Below are 18,645 nucleotides of genomic sequence, written 5' to 3' on the forward strand. Positions count from 1 at the left end.
AACATCACCTCACTCCTAGTCACCAAGGCTCTCACCATTGGGATGATTCTCAACTCCTCTCTTTCTCACCTCACCCCCTCATCCTGTCATTTCTAACTGTGCATGTCTCTCCTCTTTTCTCTAATACTGCCACCACCCTGGTGAAGGCTCTCATTACCACTGGTTGGCATCCCTGCCTCAAATCTCTCCCTGCTGCAATCCATCCTTCACTCAGTTAAATTGATCTTGCTAAAGCACAGGGTCTGACCATGTCACCTCGCTATTCAGTAGCTCCAGGATCAAAGATAAAATCCTCTCTTTGGCTAAAGGCCCCTAACTGGGGCCTTCCTACCTTCCCAGTATACTTTTCTTCTTTCCACGCACTTTGCAATCCAATGACACCGGACTCCTTGCAATTCCTCACAAGAGACACTTTATCTCCCAACTCCAAGTGTTTTCACTGGCTGTCCCCCTTGCCTGGAATCTTTTCCCTCCTCATTCATTTCTCCCTTCTAACTTCCTTCAAGTCTCAGCTAAAATCTGACCTCCTGCAGGAAGATCAAGACCAGTCCACCTTCATGTTAGTATCTTTGTTTTGAGGTTGTCTCCAGTTTATCCTGTAGACCTTGCTCCTACCCAGGTATTTGTATGTTGTTTCTTCCATTAGATTGTGAGCTCCTTGAGAAAAGTGACTGTTTTTTGTCTTCTTTTGCAGCCCCAGCACTTAACACAATGCCTGGCATTTGCTGTTTTGTCGCCCAGTCATTCAGTCATGTTTTATTCTTCATGACCCCCTGGACCACAGCATGCCAGGCCCTTCCATACTCTACTATCTCCTAAAGTAGGTCAAGTTCATGTTCATTGCTTCCATGGCACTACCTATCCATCTTATCGTCTAACATTGCCTTCTCCTTTTGCCTTCAATCTTTCCCAACATCAAGGTCTTTTCCAATGAGTCCTCTCTTCTCATTATTGGGCCAAAGGCACACAGTTGGTACTTAATAAACGTTTGTGGATGTAGCAAAAACCTCTGCTCTAGATCAGACCACATTCTAATAGGGGAGAATACATGCAAACAAACACGTACATATGAGGACGCCTAAAGATACACAGAGTAGAAAGAATGTAATTTCAGGGGGAAGGCACTAGAAATGGGGGCAGGAGGGTATTAAGGAAAGGCTAGCCAAAGATGAGATTTGAGTTTAGTCTTGAAAGAATCCAAATAAGCCAGAAGGTAGAGGTGATGGGGAAGAGCATTCAAGGCATGGGAGAAAACTGAGTGGAAAGAGAAAGCCTCTGAGTAGAGAAATAAAGGCAGATGTTGCAGGATCACAAAGTACATTGAATAGAACAAAGTGTAGGAAAGCTGGAAAGATAAGAAGGGCCCAGGTTGTGAAGGTCTTTGAAGGTCAAACAGAGCATTTTATATCTATCTGTTCCTGGAGGTAAAAAGTTGCAGCTGGAGTTTATTGAGTGGGGAGGTAATGTGGTCAGACCTGTACTTTAAAAAGATCAGTTTGAGAGCTGAGAAGAGAATGAATTAGAGTGAAGAGAAGCTTCTGTCAGGGAGACCAACCAGAAAGTTACTGTAAATCATCTAGACAGGAGATGATGAAAGCCTATACAAGGGTGATGGCCTTTTGGGGCTGTGGCAGGGAGGGGACATTCAGCATCAGAACTGGAGAGCTGGAAGGGGTCTTGGAGATCATTTAATCTAATCCTTTCATTTGACCAGTAAGGAAACTGAAGCCTAGAAAGGAATCACTTAGCCAAGATCAAGCAGTAAGTAACCAATGTGGTTTTTCATCATTATCACCATTCCTGGCTTTCCTGGAGAACTTGACAAAAAGCCTTGGAGTAGGGCAGACTCAGCCTTACCCAGAGACAGAGTAAGTCACTGTCTCTCCTCTATGGTATGATCTGAAGGGCACTAGAAATGTCCTCCTCTCCAGATGTCTCACTTCAACAGCTCCTTTATCAAGCTGCAATTACACCTGAAATTTTGCCCTTAGGGATTGATTACTTTGGCTTAAGTCATTTCTTCTTCTATAAAATGAAGATGATAGTAATATGTATATTTCCTCTCCATGCTGTTATGAGGAAAGTGCTTTGACAATGACACAGATTCCTATTGTTATTTTGTTTTATTTTATTTTTGTAGGCAATCAGGATTAAGTGACTGCCCAGGGGTCACACAGCTAATAAATGTCTGAGGCCAGATTTGAACTCAGGTCCTCCTGACTCCTGGGCCAGTACTCTATCCACTGCCCCCACCTAGTTGCCCCTCCTCTTATTATTATTGACACTGTTAAAATATAAATACTTCCCCCCCCGCCCAGCACTATTAACCCATTATTAGCCACTAGTACCTCAGGATGAATGAGGCAGTTGTCTTTTCCAATGACTAAGAGCAGGAAAGTTTCCCTAGGAGAATGGAGTGGAGGTTGGGGATGGAAGACAGATTATAGAGCCAAGTGTAGAAAAATACAGAAAATGTGTTGAATGTGAGCTCCTTGAAATCAGGGGCTGTTTTATCTTTTAGTTTTTGTATCCCCTTACCACAGTGCCTGGCATATACTAGGGGCTTGTCAGCTTGGAATGGATAGGAACATCCATTCCAAGTAGGGTTGACTGGGGTGGGGTAGCTCAGAAGGGCCTTGGGGCAGCCAGAAGGCATGGTGAGGACACTTTGGGGGCAGTGCCCTGAAGGTATACTGGGGAAGGACAGGTGTGCAGTTTTGCCCAAGACCCACACTAGGGTTGGGTGTGTGGGTGTGAGGCCATTACCACTCCTAATACTGATCAACATGCCTGTGATTAGTCACTGACCCACTTCTCCCAGGATCCAGGTTGAATGAGACACTCCCACTGTGGAGAACAAAACCCTTCAGGGCTCCAGGTAACTGGATGGTCCACACTCTCTTCAACAGCGTGGGAAGCCACCTTGTACATGCACGAAAGTAGGCATTCCTTTCCTTTGAGTGGCAGTGGATTGACTGAAACTGTTAATGCACCGTGAGGAATGCTGGACCTTGTCTTTTCTTCAGTTCAGTTTTCCACACATGCAGAACCACTATTCTAATTAGTCACAATAATAATCTCTGGTCTATGAGAAGAAAGAGAGACAAGATCTTGGCCCAGTGCAGAAAACCAGCCAGTGGGATGCGATGGCAAAAGCAAGTGGTCCTGGCATCAGAAGGCTTGAGTTCAAGCCCAACATCTTAGAACCTGGGTGGGAGAGGAGGACCCAAAATATTAGAGTTGGAAGAGACCTTAGTCTTAGAGTCCAACCCAACCCAACTGAGATCCTGAAAGACATAGTTGAAGTGACTTGCAGAAGATACCTGTGCTAGTAAGAGACAAAGTCAGGATTCCAAGTGCAGTGGTATTTCTGATATAGCAAACTTTATCTCTCTGAAACTCAGTTTCCTCATCTGTAAAATGGGGATAATGATACTTGCACTACCAGCCTCACAGGGTTACTTGTGAGAATAGCAACTTTACTGTAATTAATCCAATCCAACAAGTATTTATAAAATGCCTACTGTGTGCAAGGCATTGTACTAAGGCAGAGATGGGGAACCTGCAGCCTCAAGGCCACATGTGGCCCTCTAGGTCCTCAAGTGCAGCCCTTTGACTGAATCTAAACTTCACAGAACAAATCTCCTTAATAAAAGGATTTGATTTGTTCTGTAAAACTTCAGACTCAGTCAAAAGGCTGCACCCAAGAACCTAGAAGGCCACATGGGATCCTCGAGGTCTCAGGTTCCCGGCCCCTGGACTAGGGGTATAAAGACAAATGAAAAAAAAAACAACCTCTGCCCTCAGGAAGTTTACATTCTATTGGTGGTACAACACACAAATAGCTAAGATCGTACAAGATAGTTTGAGGAGAAAGGAGTGTTAGCTAGAAGGCTACAGGAAGACTTACTTAGAGATGGGGCATAAGCTAAGACTTGACTGAAGCTAGAGATTATAAAAAAACAAAATAAATGGGAGCTACTGTTAAGTCTAGGAGCTCAAGGATAAATTTCCTGTGCCAGAGTGCTCCCTTTCTCTCTCCCTCTCTGTCTCTGTCTCTGTTTCTGTCCCTCTATCTGTCTCTGTGTCTCTCTCTGTCTTTCTCACTCAGTGTCTCTCTTTGTCTCTCTCTCTGCCTGTCTCTATTTCATTCATGAGGGAAGCAGGTTACCCCATTTATATTTATACAGGTGCATTCAGCTCTGCTATGTGTAGGGAGAGAAAGAGGCAAGGAAGACTTGGGTGTTGTCCTATAATTAATTCTGCCTCAGATCAGGGTTTGTGGCTGCTTCTGAGCCCCACATTAGGACCTTCATCAATCCTGGACTGGGCTTTGGCAACAAAGCGCTGCTGGCCTTTACTTTGGGAGTCAGAGACTGGACCCCCTGGTTCCTCTCACATGTAGTGGGAAAAATTACTAGATTTGGAGTCAAAAGACATCAATTTAAGTGTGACTCTCTCATTTACTAGCTGGATGACCATAATCAAATAGTCTGACTTCTCTGGGCCTCAACCTTTCTCACCTGTAGGATGAGAGCATACAAGGTCTCATCAATCTTTACTCCTTGTGAATCTATGGTTCTTTTCTTTCTTCATCACGGTGGGATGAGGAGGAGGGAGAGAGAGAATTCATGTCAATCTCCTGTAGGAGGGGCTAATAAAATTGAACTAAGAGCTGCTGCATGCTTAGAATCCCCAAAACATGGATCCATTTATTCAAAGTAAGAAGAAATTTATTAATTTTTCACAGTTACATAAGACTTGGAACTGGAAGCTATCTTAAAGAATATCTTGTCCAATACCTTTATTTTACAACTGAGATAAGTAAATCCCAGAGAGATGGAATGACAGCCATGTTAAAACAAGCAGGAAGTGGCAGAGTGAGGATTTGAACCTAGGTCTTTCAACCCCAAATCTGGTATTCAGGCTATTATACCTTCTGTCCCTTTTAAGTGAAAGAGGAGTGGGGGAGCAGGAATAAAAATCCTTACTCTGGGTTATATATGATTTTTAGGTTGTCATTTCAAAGTTGATTTGGAAAATTGTGAAACCTTTTATTTAGCAGCAGTACCTTCTGAAGGAGTCACCAAGCTTACTTCTTCCTTAAAACTATTTCTTATTCTTGGGATCATGCACCCCATCTTCACCTCCACTTGTCAGAATTCTCATCTCCTTTCAAGGTTGTGTTCAGGAGTCATCTTGGTGAAGTATTCTCTTGTCTCCTCCCCCATACCCGACCCCTTTAGGACTCTTTCCTTCAAATATTCCTCCATCTCTATGTCTGGATCGCTCCCTTTATCCCTTCACCCTCTTTGTATTCACTATTTGAGTAAATGCTCTATTCCTGCTTCAGTCCTACTCCACCCCTCTCCCCAGCGGAATATAGTTTCCTTGAGAGCTGGGACTGTTTTTGCTTTTTGACTCTGTACCTCTGTGTATATATACTTGTCTCATCATTAGAATGTGATCTCATTGAGAACAGGAATCATTTCATTCTTTGTACTTGTATCACTAGTATCTAGCACAGGGACTGTCTCAGAGTTGCCAACAACAAATAAATAATTGTTGATTGATTGATTACACATAGTAGGCACTTAATGAACGCTTATTAAATGTAATATAATTACTTAAACATTAATGAGTGACGGGAACTGAGTTATGACTATTTTTCAGGCTTGGCTCCCGTTTGGTCTCTCCAGTGATGCCCAGCTGTGATGCTCATTCCACTCCTGGATGAGGTAAAAATGGCATTTCCTACCTTTCATCTTCATCCTCTTAAAGGACCTGGCCAAAAGCCTCACTACACATGTGTGAGCAGCAATGTTTTTATAGGCACTCCCAAGCCTCAGATGAAAACCGCCTCTGCTTCCTCCTCCAACATTTAAGGGTATAGGCCTCAGACCTTTGCCTCTATCTTAAGAAGGTCAAAGCTACTTTCCTCACCCTTCTCCAGATTCCCCTGGCAGCTGTGAGGACCTGCAGCCAGTTAGCATACGATCTTACCCAATATGCTACCCACAGGACTTTTGAAGGCAAAGGTGATACCTCGGACAAATGTGCCAATTACTCTGGGCAGCTCAATATTTTCTTCTGTAGTTCCAATCTTGAAAATGAAGTAGAAATCACACAGGGCCTAGAACCTATTCAGCTGTTGGGGTTGAATTAAACATTTATCTTCGTTAGAGGCCAGCTGGGTATCCTTTTCTAGGCCTTAGCTCACTTTTCTAAAAAATGGGAAGATCCCACCTGCAGCACCTTCTCTATAGGGTTGGCATGAAGAGGGTTCTTTGTAAACCATAAAAGCACTTATGGAAATGGGGGCTGACTCCCTCCCCCAAGTTTGTGATGCTGCTGATCCCCTAGGTGCAAGGCTATGAACATCCATCCCTCCCTCCTGTGAAAAAACACAGCATGAGAGGCAAGGAGAAAGAGAATTCCTGCCATCACTCAAGCTATACTGCTCTCCATCCATTCTCTTTTCTATCCAGCTAAGTGTGGCAAAGATTTATGAATGTGTTGTGCCTTGGGGATACAAAGTTTAACTAAGACAGAACTCACCAAAACCTACACAGTTTATCGCTGTCCAAATCCCTCTGCCTCCATGACAATGCCCCCAGCTAGTCAATGCTCACTACACTTCATTCTCTGACCCTCTCTCCCCACTAATATATTTTCATTTTTTCTACATCCCTCACTGATATGTGATCCCTTCCTGTCTTGAATGATGCTCTAATTTCCTGTTTAAACACATCTTGGCTTCTCTCCCCACTCAGACCCATGGGCAGAGCCATGGGGCAGTGTAATGGCAAGAACAGTGGATGTGGGATCAGGATAAATATGTTTAAATCAAATCCCTGTTCTGCTACCTACTATATGTGGAGTGTCCCTTCTCTGGGTCTCAGTTTCCTCCTCCATAAAATAAGGGGATAAATTTCTTCCAAGTCAAAATACCACACACTTCTTTTATATCATCCAGCTAGGAGGCACGTTCTCAAAACAACAAAAGCTTCCTCCTCCCCCTCTACCCTTCATTGACACTCCATTCCCATCATATCAACACAGAACTCTGTAATTGGGCCAAATTAATATTTATTGGTTTTAGAAAAGCCTAATCATTGTTGCAAGGTTCCAGTGCTTCCAAGTAGGTGACAATAAGAGATAGGCCATGCAGGACAGACAGGAGGAGTAAGAAAGAAGATAATATAGCTTTGAGGACCCCCTAGGGAACACACCACTGGGGGGCTTCTGAAATCTCCATAGTCAGTGGCTAGTCTAGCAGAGACTCTCCGTATGGACCTCTGAAGGCTTAGCATAACTATCTCTAGTGGATGGGAATTGGGGACTAAAATCCCTTCTACAAAAGAGTGGATTTCTAGGCCCATTAGATGCAGCTTTCTAGTTGTTAAGTCTCTGAAATGGAGAACAAGATGACAAGAGAAGGAAGTCATCCATTTAGGGACCACTTCTCTAAGGAAAACAGGTCTATGCTTCCTCACCAATGTATTATTCATCGGAAACCTTTGCTCTTTCCCTCCCACCCCACAGCCATAGGAGCAGATCTGAGCCCTGCAAGAAGGAAGAAGAAGAGGACTAGTTCCAGAAGGTTGGTCAATTACAGCTCCTATTGGGGATGTGTTCTACCCTCCTCCCCACCTCCCCCTCACCTCCCTGGCCATCTCCCAGACCATATCTCTAGGCTGAAGTAAATAGAACTTCTTCAATTGTCAGAGAGCTCTTCTATAAGCTCCAGGTCAAACTCGTCTTCTAGGGAACCTCCAACAGGCAGAAGGCGGAACTTCTTTCCTCTCAGGGTACATGTGCGGTGCTTGAAGTCCAAGATGGCTCCATGGTCTTGGAGTACATCTGTCCCGATGATGGCTTCTTCTGTGCTTGCATTGGCCACCAAGAATTCAGCTTCCATTTCAAGCTTTCCCAGCGTCACTGTAGTATCCCAGATGCCCAAGATCTTCATCTCACCTCCATTGGCTACTTTTACCACATTTTCAAAGGGTCGGAGGGTTTCTAAGTCTCCATCCGTGGCCTGCTCCCACAAGTCTGGATGGACCACTGATACCTGGGCTCCAGAGTCCACTAGGAACCTCACAGGAATACCCTCAATTTTCCCTTTGAGGTAATATCCCTTGCCCATACTATTGGCAAATACAATCACCTTGGGGCCATGAGGCTGGCTGTGCTCAGCGTCAGAACGGAAGGCTTCAGCCAGGGCATCTTTCACAGCGTTGCAGTCACCTTTGGCCTCTGGGCTGAGTCCTGTGTAGACATCCAGGGCTTCTCCTTTGAGAGACTCAGTCAGGTACTTTATCTGAGTAGAATCATCCCAGTTGTTGAGGTCACTAATGACATTAAATTGGTGCAGCCATCGGTCCACATCTAGATTGTGTCCATCGAAGGACTCAGGGGTGAAGGCATAGGTCTTCTCATTCCTACCTCCGGTTCTTCTTCCAGCCATGATGCCACTCTCCACTGGATTTTCGTGTACAATCCACACAAGGCAGATTAACCCGCAGAGCAGGACAGGAGCAATCACGGTGGTGTCCAAGGCAAGTCTCAGAAGTAACTGGGACAACCCTTCAGCAGCCTGAAGAGTTGGAGCTTCTGGATCTCTGGTAAGCAGAAGGTGACTGCTTGGTGTCCTCTCAGGCTTCTCAGAACCTTGGGCAGCTAGTGACTGACTCCTTCTCCTCTTCAGAGGCTCTGTGCGGGCTGAGGTTTCTGGAACAAAGCTTCCCTTCTGCAGCAGGCTGTGCCTTTTTGATTCCTAACGTACCACCTGAGGCTACCCAGTTTTTCTTTGTTGTGTGAGGCTCCGCCCCCTCATTACCCCACCCCATGTGGAGCATCCCGACGGACTAGCAGGGTAAGTGCCCCACCTTTGCTACATCTGTCCCAGACACCCAGCAGCATCTGTGCCATTGGGTTGGAAGAAAGAGCACCCAAGGTTACAAGGGACCCTCCCCCCCATCTCACTCAGTCACCCTCCCCAGCATGTACCCAAGAATAACAGATTGGGAAATGGAGGAAGTCTTGATATTCAAGTGTACGTGAAATGTGCTTTGTTGGGCATGTTGTAGTGGAGATCCCTTCATGTATGGTTTGGAATAGATGGTCTTCTTCAGTCCCTTCCAACTCTCTAATTCTGTGATTAGTCAGAGGATGTGAAAGGGAGATTCTACCCCCCACCCCCTCACCCCCTGGGCCCCAACAACTAGAAAAAGGAGATAGCTGTCCACCTGAAGGCACTATAATGTGGTCCAAGATTGAAAAAAAGTGCAGGGACCCAACCAAGGAGGGATTTGACTATACCTAAGATCTCACAGATGGTAAGTAGCAGAGCTGGGATGTGAACCTCTATTCTCTGGTTGTCTTTCTACTACATCATGATAATTCTGGGGAAGAGGGTGAAGAGCCAAGAATACACATAAAAGGAGTTTAACTATATGCCTAGATCTTTTTTTAAACATGAAAATAAGTGTATTTGTAGGGGTTTTTTACAATAGGAATGTATCCATTTGTGCGCATGTGTGGGCATGCACAAACATACACACACAGACACTCACACACAGACAGACCTTGACTCACGGTCTTGTTATTGGACCAAAGGATGAGTATTTGAGAGACCAAGGCAGAGAAAAACAAAACAACAAAAAAGGCATTTCTCTCCCATACGACGTGACGACAGACAGACTACATTTTTCTTACTTAGCTTTTTGCCTGCTACTGAAAGCCTGGCTCTGGCCAAGCTCCCTCCTAATCCCTTCCTATCCACAGGCTGCACCTCAGCCCATGGAGAGCAGGGACAACCAAGTTGCAAAGGACCTAGGAAACTGAGAGCTTGGGAATAGAAAGGGGTTCTCCCCACACCACAGTCTTCTATCCAAACCCCAAAGTTTCTTCTCCAACTCCACAGCAGCCATGGGAGTCTGGATCTGCTCCCCTTGACCTTTCTATTCTTTACAATCACCTTTCTCCACCCACTGCCCCCTCGTAGAGGAATATTTGTAGAGACACCTAGAGAGGATCTTTCCTTTCTCCCTTCCACTCCCAAAAGCAATCTCAAACTGTGGTGAAAATTTAAATTCTGGCCCCCATAGCAAACTGTCAAAGGACCATGTCTCCATGGCCTATATTAGAGCCAGGGAACTTATTATAATGGAAAGAAGACATGGTCTTATGGTCATTTGGAATATGGCTCCTTCAGTGCAGTCTGGGTCTCATATTCTGTTCATAGGATCATATACCTTGACCTAGAAGCACCTAATACAATCTCCTCGTTTTACAGATGAGGAAACTGAGTTCCACTAAGATTAAATGATTTGCTCACTGTCACAAAGGTAGTAAATGGAAAAGTCAGAATTTAAACTCAGGTCTTTGATTTCAAATTCAATACCCTTTCTACCCTATCACTTTGCTCTTTGGATGGATTCCCAAGTAAGAATCAGACCTATGTAAATCTTGAGACCTGAGCCAGGGACAGATACCACAGAACTATGTAATATTTGGGCTTTTGTTGTTGCATTTTTAAATTTGAGATTGGCTAAGTGTTCAAAGTGCACAAAGGGAAAGCCTTAGAGAGCCAGTGGTGCAATGGAAAAGACTGTTGGATCTGGAGTCAGGGAGGTCACAGTCTCAGCTCTTTACTACCCCTTTGACCCTGAACAAATTGCTTCCATGTTGTATCATTCAGTAAGATGTAATTTTGTCATTTTATTTCTAGTGTCTTGCCCATGATAGGTGCCTAATAAATGTAGTTGGATTGGATCAGATTGACTTTAACCTCTCTGGGGCCTCATATTTCTTCTCATTAAAATGAGGAAGTTGAATTCAGTGACCTCTATGTTCCCTCCCAACTTTGAATCTATTATCCCATCCTAAATCTCCCTGACAGTGCAATGATCACTTTTCAGGAATGCTATAGAAGGAAGGTTGCTTAAGTCCTGCATGGCCTCAGAATCCCTTCCAATGCTGAGAGTTCATGACTGAATGACAATGAAGCCCAGATCAGCTGGTGTGGATGTGAGACATGGAACTCCTGGGCTGTGGGGGCCATGCTTGTTTCATGGATCCCTCCTGGAAGCACTTCCATATCTACAGTTGAAAAAGGCTGGTAAAATAGGAGAGACAGCCAGGACACATGGCTTTGAGTCCTGGTTTTGCCACTTACTCATGGTGTGATCTTGAGTAAGTTACTTCTTTTTTATGAACTTTGGTTTGCTCATCTGTACAACGGTCGTAAAGTATTGTACTTGTACTATCTGCCTCACACGGTTGTTATTATGAAAGCATTCTATAAACCTTAAGGCAGTAAGGAAATAGTTACTATTAATAATATTAATATTATTATTACTCTAGCTAGTTTCTTCCTAATATTACATTAGCTTCAGGGTCCCAGGTACCTCCTGCTGTCTCTGAAGCAACATATACCCAGGAAATGAGGAACCATTAACCCTTAGGCCCCGTTGTTCATTAAGGAATGTCTTATACAAAAGGATACCTTCTCTGGCCCAGTGTGTCCCCCTGAAAGTCACTCTCTATGTACCCAGGGCTAAGAGGACCCCTTTTAAGACATATCAAGTCAAAGTGGGTACTCATTTCCCTAGGAAAGTTTGGAGGAGAAAAGGCCTAAGAAATGGTAGCTTATTTACAGCTAAAAGATAATCATCTTGACCTATGGCTTCTCAGATACATGGTAGATGTGCCCTAATTCTGGGCAACAAGAGATCCAAAAATTATCCAGATTCGTAGAGGAGCCCTGACTCCAAACCAAACCAACATCTGAAAAGGTTACAGGTTACCAGAGACATTAAAAATCCAGTCCAACCACTTCATACTGAAGCACAGAGAAGAGAAATCATTGGCCCCAAATCATTTGAGAAATAATTTGAAACACTAGGATTGGAACCTGGGCCCTCTAACTCCAAATCTAGTACTCTTCCCATGAGTCCAACTGCGTCTAGACCACCTATATCCCAATAGAAATCCTCACCCTCAGTCCCATTCTTGGGGTGATCTCTGCAACCTAACCACTTCGAAGAGTGACCCTGAGCAGAGGCACATTACAGATTCACCAAATAGGCTGCCTGGTTAAGGTGGAGCTGCAGCATTCCAAGAAAGCCAGAAGAAGACAAATGGAGCAATGGGGGAGGGGCCAAAAGAAGGTGGGCCACTCTGTCATATGCACAGTGGAAAAACCTTGAAACCGAAGAGTTGACCCAACCACCTCTATGGTCTGGATGACCTTCTTCTACAAACATCCACCTCACAGGTTCCCTTCCTCCCCAGTCTAGTCCAGGCCTCCTCCACTGGGGCCTGGCCCACAGAGTTGTCATTGGCATCTGGACAGAAGCCAGTCCAGTCACCTTTGCCTGGGGATAACATTGATCACCTGGTTCACTTGACAGCCCTACATTGTTTGGCAAATGCTATTGACAGATACTCAGGATCAGCCAAGGACCATGTGTGGGCAGGGAGGAGGGACCCAGAACAGGTTTGAATAAGAGAAGAAGTTGGGCCAGGCTTCCTCTTAGCTGCTATCTGATCTCGTCCCTCTAGATCATTTGAGGATCGGTATTAAAGTAAGAACCTCCTAAAACTTTGTTAGGAAATATGGATATATCCCCAAACAGAGGGTTTAGATTTCTTTTCCATCTGGAGATTTCTAGGCTCTTGGACCTCAGCTTAAGTGCTATCTTGATCCTCTGAAATGAACAACACATGTTTTCTGTGGCTGTCAGAAGATAAATACTGGAACAACAGCTCACATGTATACCACATTTATATATTATTTATAATATACACACTATATAACATGTAATATATTATTTACATATTATATTATAAATATTAAGAGTAGCATAATGTGGGGAAAGAATAATACTAGCTTTTGGGTCAGAGAACATGGATTTGAATCCTGGCTTGATTTGCTTCCTGAGACAATTTTTTTCTCTGGGCTGTTTCCCCTTCTGTAAAATGAATGAGTTTGACTAGCTGACATCTCAGATTCCTTCAAATTCTTGATACTCTGATAATATCTTCTCCATAACAACTGTTTGAGCCAGCTAGTACAAGTATCACAGAGGAAGAATCTTAGAATGTCTCCAAGTGCAGGTGACTCTGGGTTCTCAAAGTCCATGACAATGGAGCCCACATACTGGGAGTCTGGAAAGCATTTGAGAATGACCTCAACAATGGGTTTAGCCAAGCTGATCACAAATGGCCTCAGCACCAGAAGGTTGGCCACCAAGTAATGGAATTTTGAGGAGGCCACAGAAACTCACAAAGACCCTTTGCTACAGCAAGCAGGTGCATGCGTTATGACCTTAGGCAGGTTCAGAAAGTACCTACTCTGATGAGATCAGAGATCTTTTGGAGAAGTCAATCAATAACGATTTGTTGTTTGATGTTGTTGTTGTGTTTTTAAAGTCCTGTACAACTCTTTGTGACTCCAATTGGGATTTTCTTGGCACAAATAATGTGGTTTGCCATTTCCTTCTCCAGCTCATTTTACAGATGGGGAACTGAGGTAAACAGGGTTAAGTGACTTGCCCAGGGTCACACAGCTAGGAAGTGTCTAAGGTCAGATCTGAACTCATGAAGATGAGTCTTTCTTATTCCAAGCCCAATGCTCTGTCCATTGTTCTACCTAGCTGACCAATTAAGCACCTATATGAAAAGATAATAAACATAGCTTACTTTTCTATAACATTTAAGTTTTCTCACAGCAACCCTATTTTATAAATGGAAAAAATGAAGTTCAGAGTGGTTGTTACTGACCTAAATTTTCACAGTTAGTTAGTAACCAACACCTAAAACCAAGAATTCTGACTTCCTGATGCTCACTTGGATGGGTTTTGTCTTAATTTTTGTTTCCTATTACACCTCACTTGATCCTATAGGCAATAGGAAAACAATGAAGATTTTTGAGCTGGGCAATGTAATAGAACTAGATCAGCACTGTGTAAAATGAAGATAACTCTAATGAACATAGGACCACAGAACTAGAATTAGGGAAGGCATCAGAGGTCATCTAGTCCAATGCCCTTATTCTACAAATGAAGAAAGTGAGTTGTTTCAATTCTCTGTTTATTACTTTTGCTTTATACTTCCCCATCTAAGATTCATCCTCCTTGATAGAGAAGACACAAGCAAAAGGCACGTGAAGATTCCCGGATGAGGGCAAGACAAAATTTCCCTTTTCTTTCCAAGACTTTCCCTGAAAGCCCTCTGTATTTTTGTGGCTGGTTTTAGCTGGTGTTTTTTGGCTTCTGTATCACATTCCAGATGAACTCTACAAGGAACAAGTGCCTTTCCTGGGTAATAAGTTAAGGGGTAGATCCTGTCTTCTTGTAAGTATAATCCCAAATGCTCACACTTAGAATCACAGAATCTGAAAACTAGAAGGGGTGTTGCAGATCACTAGACTAACTTCTTGATGAGTTTGTCGATCTCCCACAGCCTCATAGCATCTCCCAACACTTTATCCTTCTGCCTTGGCCTCATACCCAGAAGAGCTCAGTGCTAACTGCAAATTTGAGGATTTTGCTGAGAATTTCCTCTTTTAAGAAATTTACAGAGTTAAAAAAAAAAAAGAGTCATGAAATAAGAGCGGTCTACTGCCAGTCTACTTCCGGAAGACACTGTGATTGACTCCTTTCTATCTAGACAGTTGCCATTTCATTTCAGGGTTGAGCATCCATTAACATGAGTGCTCCATTCCTAGGTGCGGAACACACCCTTCTCCCTTCCCCCATGCCTTGGCAGATCATTCTTTCTGAGTGGCTGTGGTTAAAAAACAAACAAACAAATCATACTGGTGGGCAAACCTTTGCTAATTAGTCTCTCTGCACTTACTGAGGCTAGTTCTCAGGCTATGGTTACAAGTTCTATTGCAGAACCATATTGAAAGCTCTTCTCAGCTTGGTGCAAACTATCAGAACCTGTGTTCTACTGGTATGAAACTGGAAGTCACCTCCACGGTGTTTGACTTAATTCAATTTACCAAATACTAAATGCTTATTAAGTGCACTCTTAAAGGCAGCGAGGTGTGGCAGTGGATGGAGAGCCAAGCCTGGAGTTAGGAAGGAGTTCAAATCTGGCCTCAGAACTTTCTAGTTGGGTGACCCTGGGCAAACCACTTAACTCTGCCTCAGTTTCCTCATCTGTAAAATGAGCTGAAGAAGGAAATGGCAAAGTACTCCACTATCTTTGCCAAGAAAAACCAAAAATTGGGGTTATGAAGAATCAGACGTGACTGTAATGACTAAACGAGAAGTACTTATTATATTCAAGGCACTGTGCTAATTACTATAGATATGAAGGAAGGGGAAAAAAGGCAGCTGCAGAGTAGGGTGTAATCCTTGTTCTCAAGGAGCTAACATTCAAAATGTAAATAAATATAAAAATGTAAAATATAAAACAAAGTCATTGGGGGGATAGGAGAGGGAGAGTAGATCACCATGATGAGGCATTAAAGGAGAATGCCAGTGGGATGCCATGACACCCATGGAAAAACAATCTCCTCCTAGAAACTGCTCAGTCCTAGGGTCATTCATTTTATTTTTATGGTCTATGCTCTGAAGCCTTGTCAAAGGTATTTTTAAGTCTACATTAATGACAATTATAATTATAACCACTATTACCAATCTTCTTAAGTCCTTCTCTACTGTTTAATATTGATTATGATGCTAAGCAACCCACAAAGGGGAAGGGCAGCAGAATAGTTGGAGAAACTGAGGGAAGTGTTGATAGATTGACCCGTAGGAGGTCTGGTATTAGGAACCTTCCCTTTGAAGGCAAAAGGGGAGGCCATATCCATGATAGTTGGCGAGGTTCCCAATAGCCTCATGTTTACACATACTACATGTCTACATACTAGAATTCTTGGGTCAAAGTTGCCCACTTCCCTACTAGCTTGAGGTCCAAGCGCCTAAGCACTGGGTTTTGTTCTTTGAATTTTTATTCCTTAGGAGTTTAGAGCACCTGAAACACAACAGATAACTCAAAGTTGTGTTTTAGCTTGTGGGGAGGTGCTGCACTGAGTGATTCATACACACACACACACACACACACACACACACACACACACACACACTGTTCTCTCTTGTGACAGACACATAAAGAGTTGGTTGTTTTTGCTGTTGTTATTGTCATATCGTTCTCGGTCATATTCAACTCTCCAGGATCCCAGTTGGGATTTTCTTGGCAAAGATACTGGAGTGGTTTATCATTTCCTTCTCCAGCTCATTTCACAGATTAGGAAACTGAGGCAAACAGGATGAAGTGACTTGCTCAGAGTTACACAGCTAGTAAGTATCTGAGGCCGGATTTGAACACAAGTTTTATTGACTTCCAGGCCCAGTGCTCTATTCACTGTACTCTAGGTACATGAAATGATTTTTCTGCATGGAAGGAAATGAAGAGAAAGGAGGGTCAATGTGTCACTGGGATACAAGTCGATCTATGGCTAGAGCGAAGTGTCAATCTGAGACCCAGATTAGAAGTCACTCTGGGGTCAGTCTATAGCTGGGATAAGGGAGACAGCCTATGACAATGGTAGGGGGGAAAGTCAGTCTATGATTTGGGTTCATTTGATCAACAAACCTTTATTAAGTGTCTACTATGTGTGGAACCCTGGGAAGATAAATAATGTCCATTAAACCATGGAGCACATACTCAAAGTGGGATAGAACCTAAAAAGAGATAACTGCCATGCATAATACATGAGAGATCGTATGTATGGGTATGGTGTAAAGAACACTGGATTTGGTGCCAGAAGACCTGTTTTTCTTAGCCCAGCTGTGCCACTTATTAACTGCATCATTTTGGACAAGTCATTTGAATTCTCTGGGTCTCAGTTTCTTCCTCTGTAAAACAAGATTACAGTCAGATGATCTCTAAATACCCTTATAGCTCTAAATCCTATGAGCAAAATAGAAAGGTGAAAAACAAATACTATGAGATAAGGGGGTGGGGCAGTTGCCAACCAGGGGAATTGGGGAAGCCTTCATGGGATTAGAAGTCAGTCTGTGGTTCATTTAGGGTCATTCTATGATTAATAGATGGTAGAAAAAATGGGATTAGGAGGATGGCAAAGGCAAGGCCCCAAATTCTCCTTACCTCCAAATACTTCAAATGCCCTAAGAGTCACTTAAGAATAAGTGGATTGCTATGCTGATGGGTGAGTTGAGCTCTAGTTAGCTAAGTAGCATGGCCCTGAGTGATACCTCCCTCTTTCCAGAACATAGAAAATCACAGATCATTATATAAACCAGGTTAGGTATTGGGGAGGTAACACTCTCATTATTATCAATTAACATCTCCTGAATGCTCCTTGCAAGAGACAGAAGGTCCATTTCCCAGGGAGCAGTGGAACCAAGTCAACAATCACTTATTAAGCACTCATAGATGTCAGTAAAAAGCTCTGCGCTGGAGGACAGAACTCAGGGTAAGGGAGGAAATTGTGAAGATAGGGTTTGTCTTGACACGAAGGAAAACTTCCCAATAATGAGAGCTTTCTGAAAGGGAAAGGGCTGCCTTGGGAGATAGGGAGTTCTCCATAAATGAAAATCTGTAAAGGAATAATAGATGACCACCTATTCAGGATACCGTAAAAGGTACCATTCTGTGTCAGGTTAGGTTGTCATAAAGGTTCTTTTCATCTCTCAGATTCTAGGGTCCTAGGGTGGCTCGATGACAGTTATGTCATTATGACTATGATCTGTTTTTAAATGGGCTGTTAGTAGTTGGTATCTGGATTCCATGTGATGGCCATGAGCATTGTCTCAGTGTATTCAGTCCTTCCATTCCAAGACCAAAAGGGAAGATAAAATGAGGAGTGAAATCATCTCCTAGGAAAACCTTACTTAAAAAATAAGTGGCTTGTAGAAATATGTGGCATAGTAGAAGGACCATTGAGCCTAGGGACAGAAGGATCTGAGTTCAAATCCAGCCTCAGACATTTACTAGCTGTGTGACCTTGGTCAAGTCACAACCACTGTCTACCTTCATTTCCTTATCTGTAAAACAGATAACAGTACCCACAGGATTATAAAATGGGGTAATATTTATAAAGTGCTTTGCTAGCTATTATTATTATTCCAGACCTAACTTTTTAAATGAATTTTATATATTCTTACTCATATATGTGTTCTTTCACTGAATAGTATAAGCTTCTTGAGATCACATACCCTCTCACTTTATTTTTGTCTTCCTCAGTGCCAAACATTGTATGTGGAACACAATAAGTTGATGCCAAGTTCCAGGTATTAAGTCTCTCTTACAACTCTGACTTCTTCTGTTTTAAAGGTCCTTCCACCTTTAACTGGATGCTTTAAGAATCCCGTCCAGTCTATTTCTGGTTTTGAGTTCTGACATTCTGTTATAAGTTTGTCTGGTAATATTTGGTGATCTTTTTCTTAAGCCAATTATTGCTACAGCTGAAGGTCATCTTAAGCCTAGTCTGATCTTGTAGATGCATTGAAGATTTGAGCAGTAGACATCATTTTGAATTCTTGAAGGTGTCAGTGTCCTGGGTAGAGCTCATAGAGATGTAGCTTAGCAAGGATAAAGGCCAAAATAAAGAATAAGTTGAACATCAGGCTTATGGAAGTGGGTGTCAATGACTATGCT

At 43.1% G+C, this 18,645-nt stretch overlaps 1 protein-coding gene and 1 long non-coding RNA gene across 2 annotated transcripts in view; one reads left to right on the top strand and one right to left on the bottom strand.

Moving 5' to 3' along the window:
• Window positions 1-7,072: 7,072 nt before the first annotated feature.
• Window positions 7,073-8,772, bottom strand: ASPRV1 (aspartic peptidase retroviral like 1). Its single transcript, XM_069068846.1, has one exon. It carries the CDS (start codon window positions 8,468-8,470, stop codon window positions 7,718-7,720), a length of 753 nt encoding a protein of 250 aa, XP_068924947.1. The 5' UTR covers window positions 8,471-8,772; the 3' UTR covers window positions 7,073-7,717.
• Window positions 8,773-9,215: 443 nt separating this feature from the next.
• The window catches only part of LOC138146917 (uncharacterized), a 32,505-nt gene continuing 23,075 nt past the window's right edge, over window positions 9,216-18,645 (top strand). Inside the window, exon 1 of the long non-coding RNA XR_011164640.1 lies at window positions 9,216-9,341. This is a non-coding gene — a long non-coding RNA (uncharacterized lncRNA). The remainder of the gene's footprint in view (window positions 9,342-18,645) is intronic.

The sequence above is a fragment of the Petaurus breviceps genome, unplaced genomic scaffold (assembly GCF_028583685.1).
Source record: "Petaurus breviceps papuanus isolate PSGF00001 unplaced genomic scaffold, PetGlider_PUasm1.0 90775, whole genome shotgun sequence".
Taxonomy (NCBI): domain Eukaryota; kingdom Metazoa; phylum Chordata; class Mammalia; order Diprotodontia; family Petauridae; genus Petaurus; species Petaurus breviceps.

Bases quoted from the DNA above. Each gene is read 5' to 3' on its own strand.
- ASPRV1 (XM_069068846.1), bottom strand. From the start codon at position 8,470: ATGGCTGGAAGAAGAACCGGAGGTAGGAATGAGAAGACCTATGCCTTC.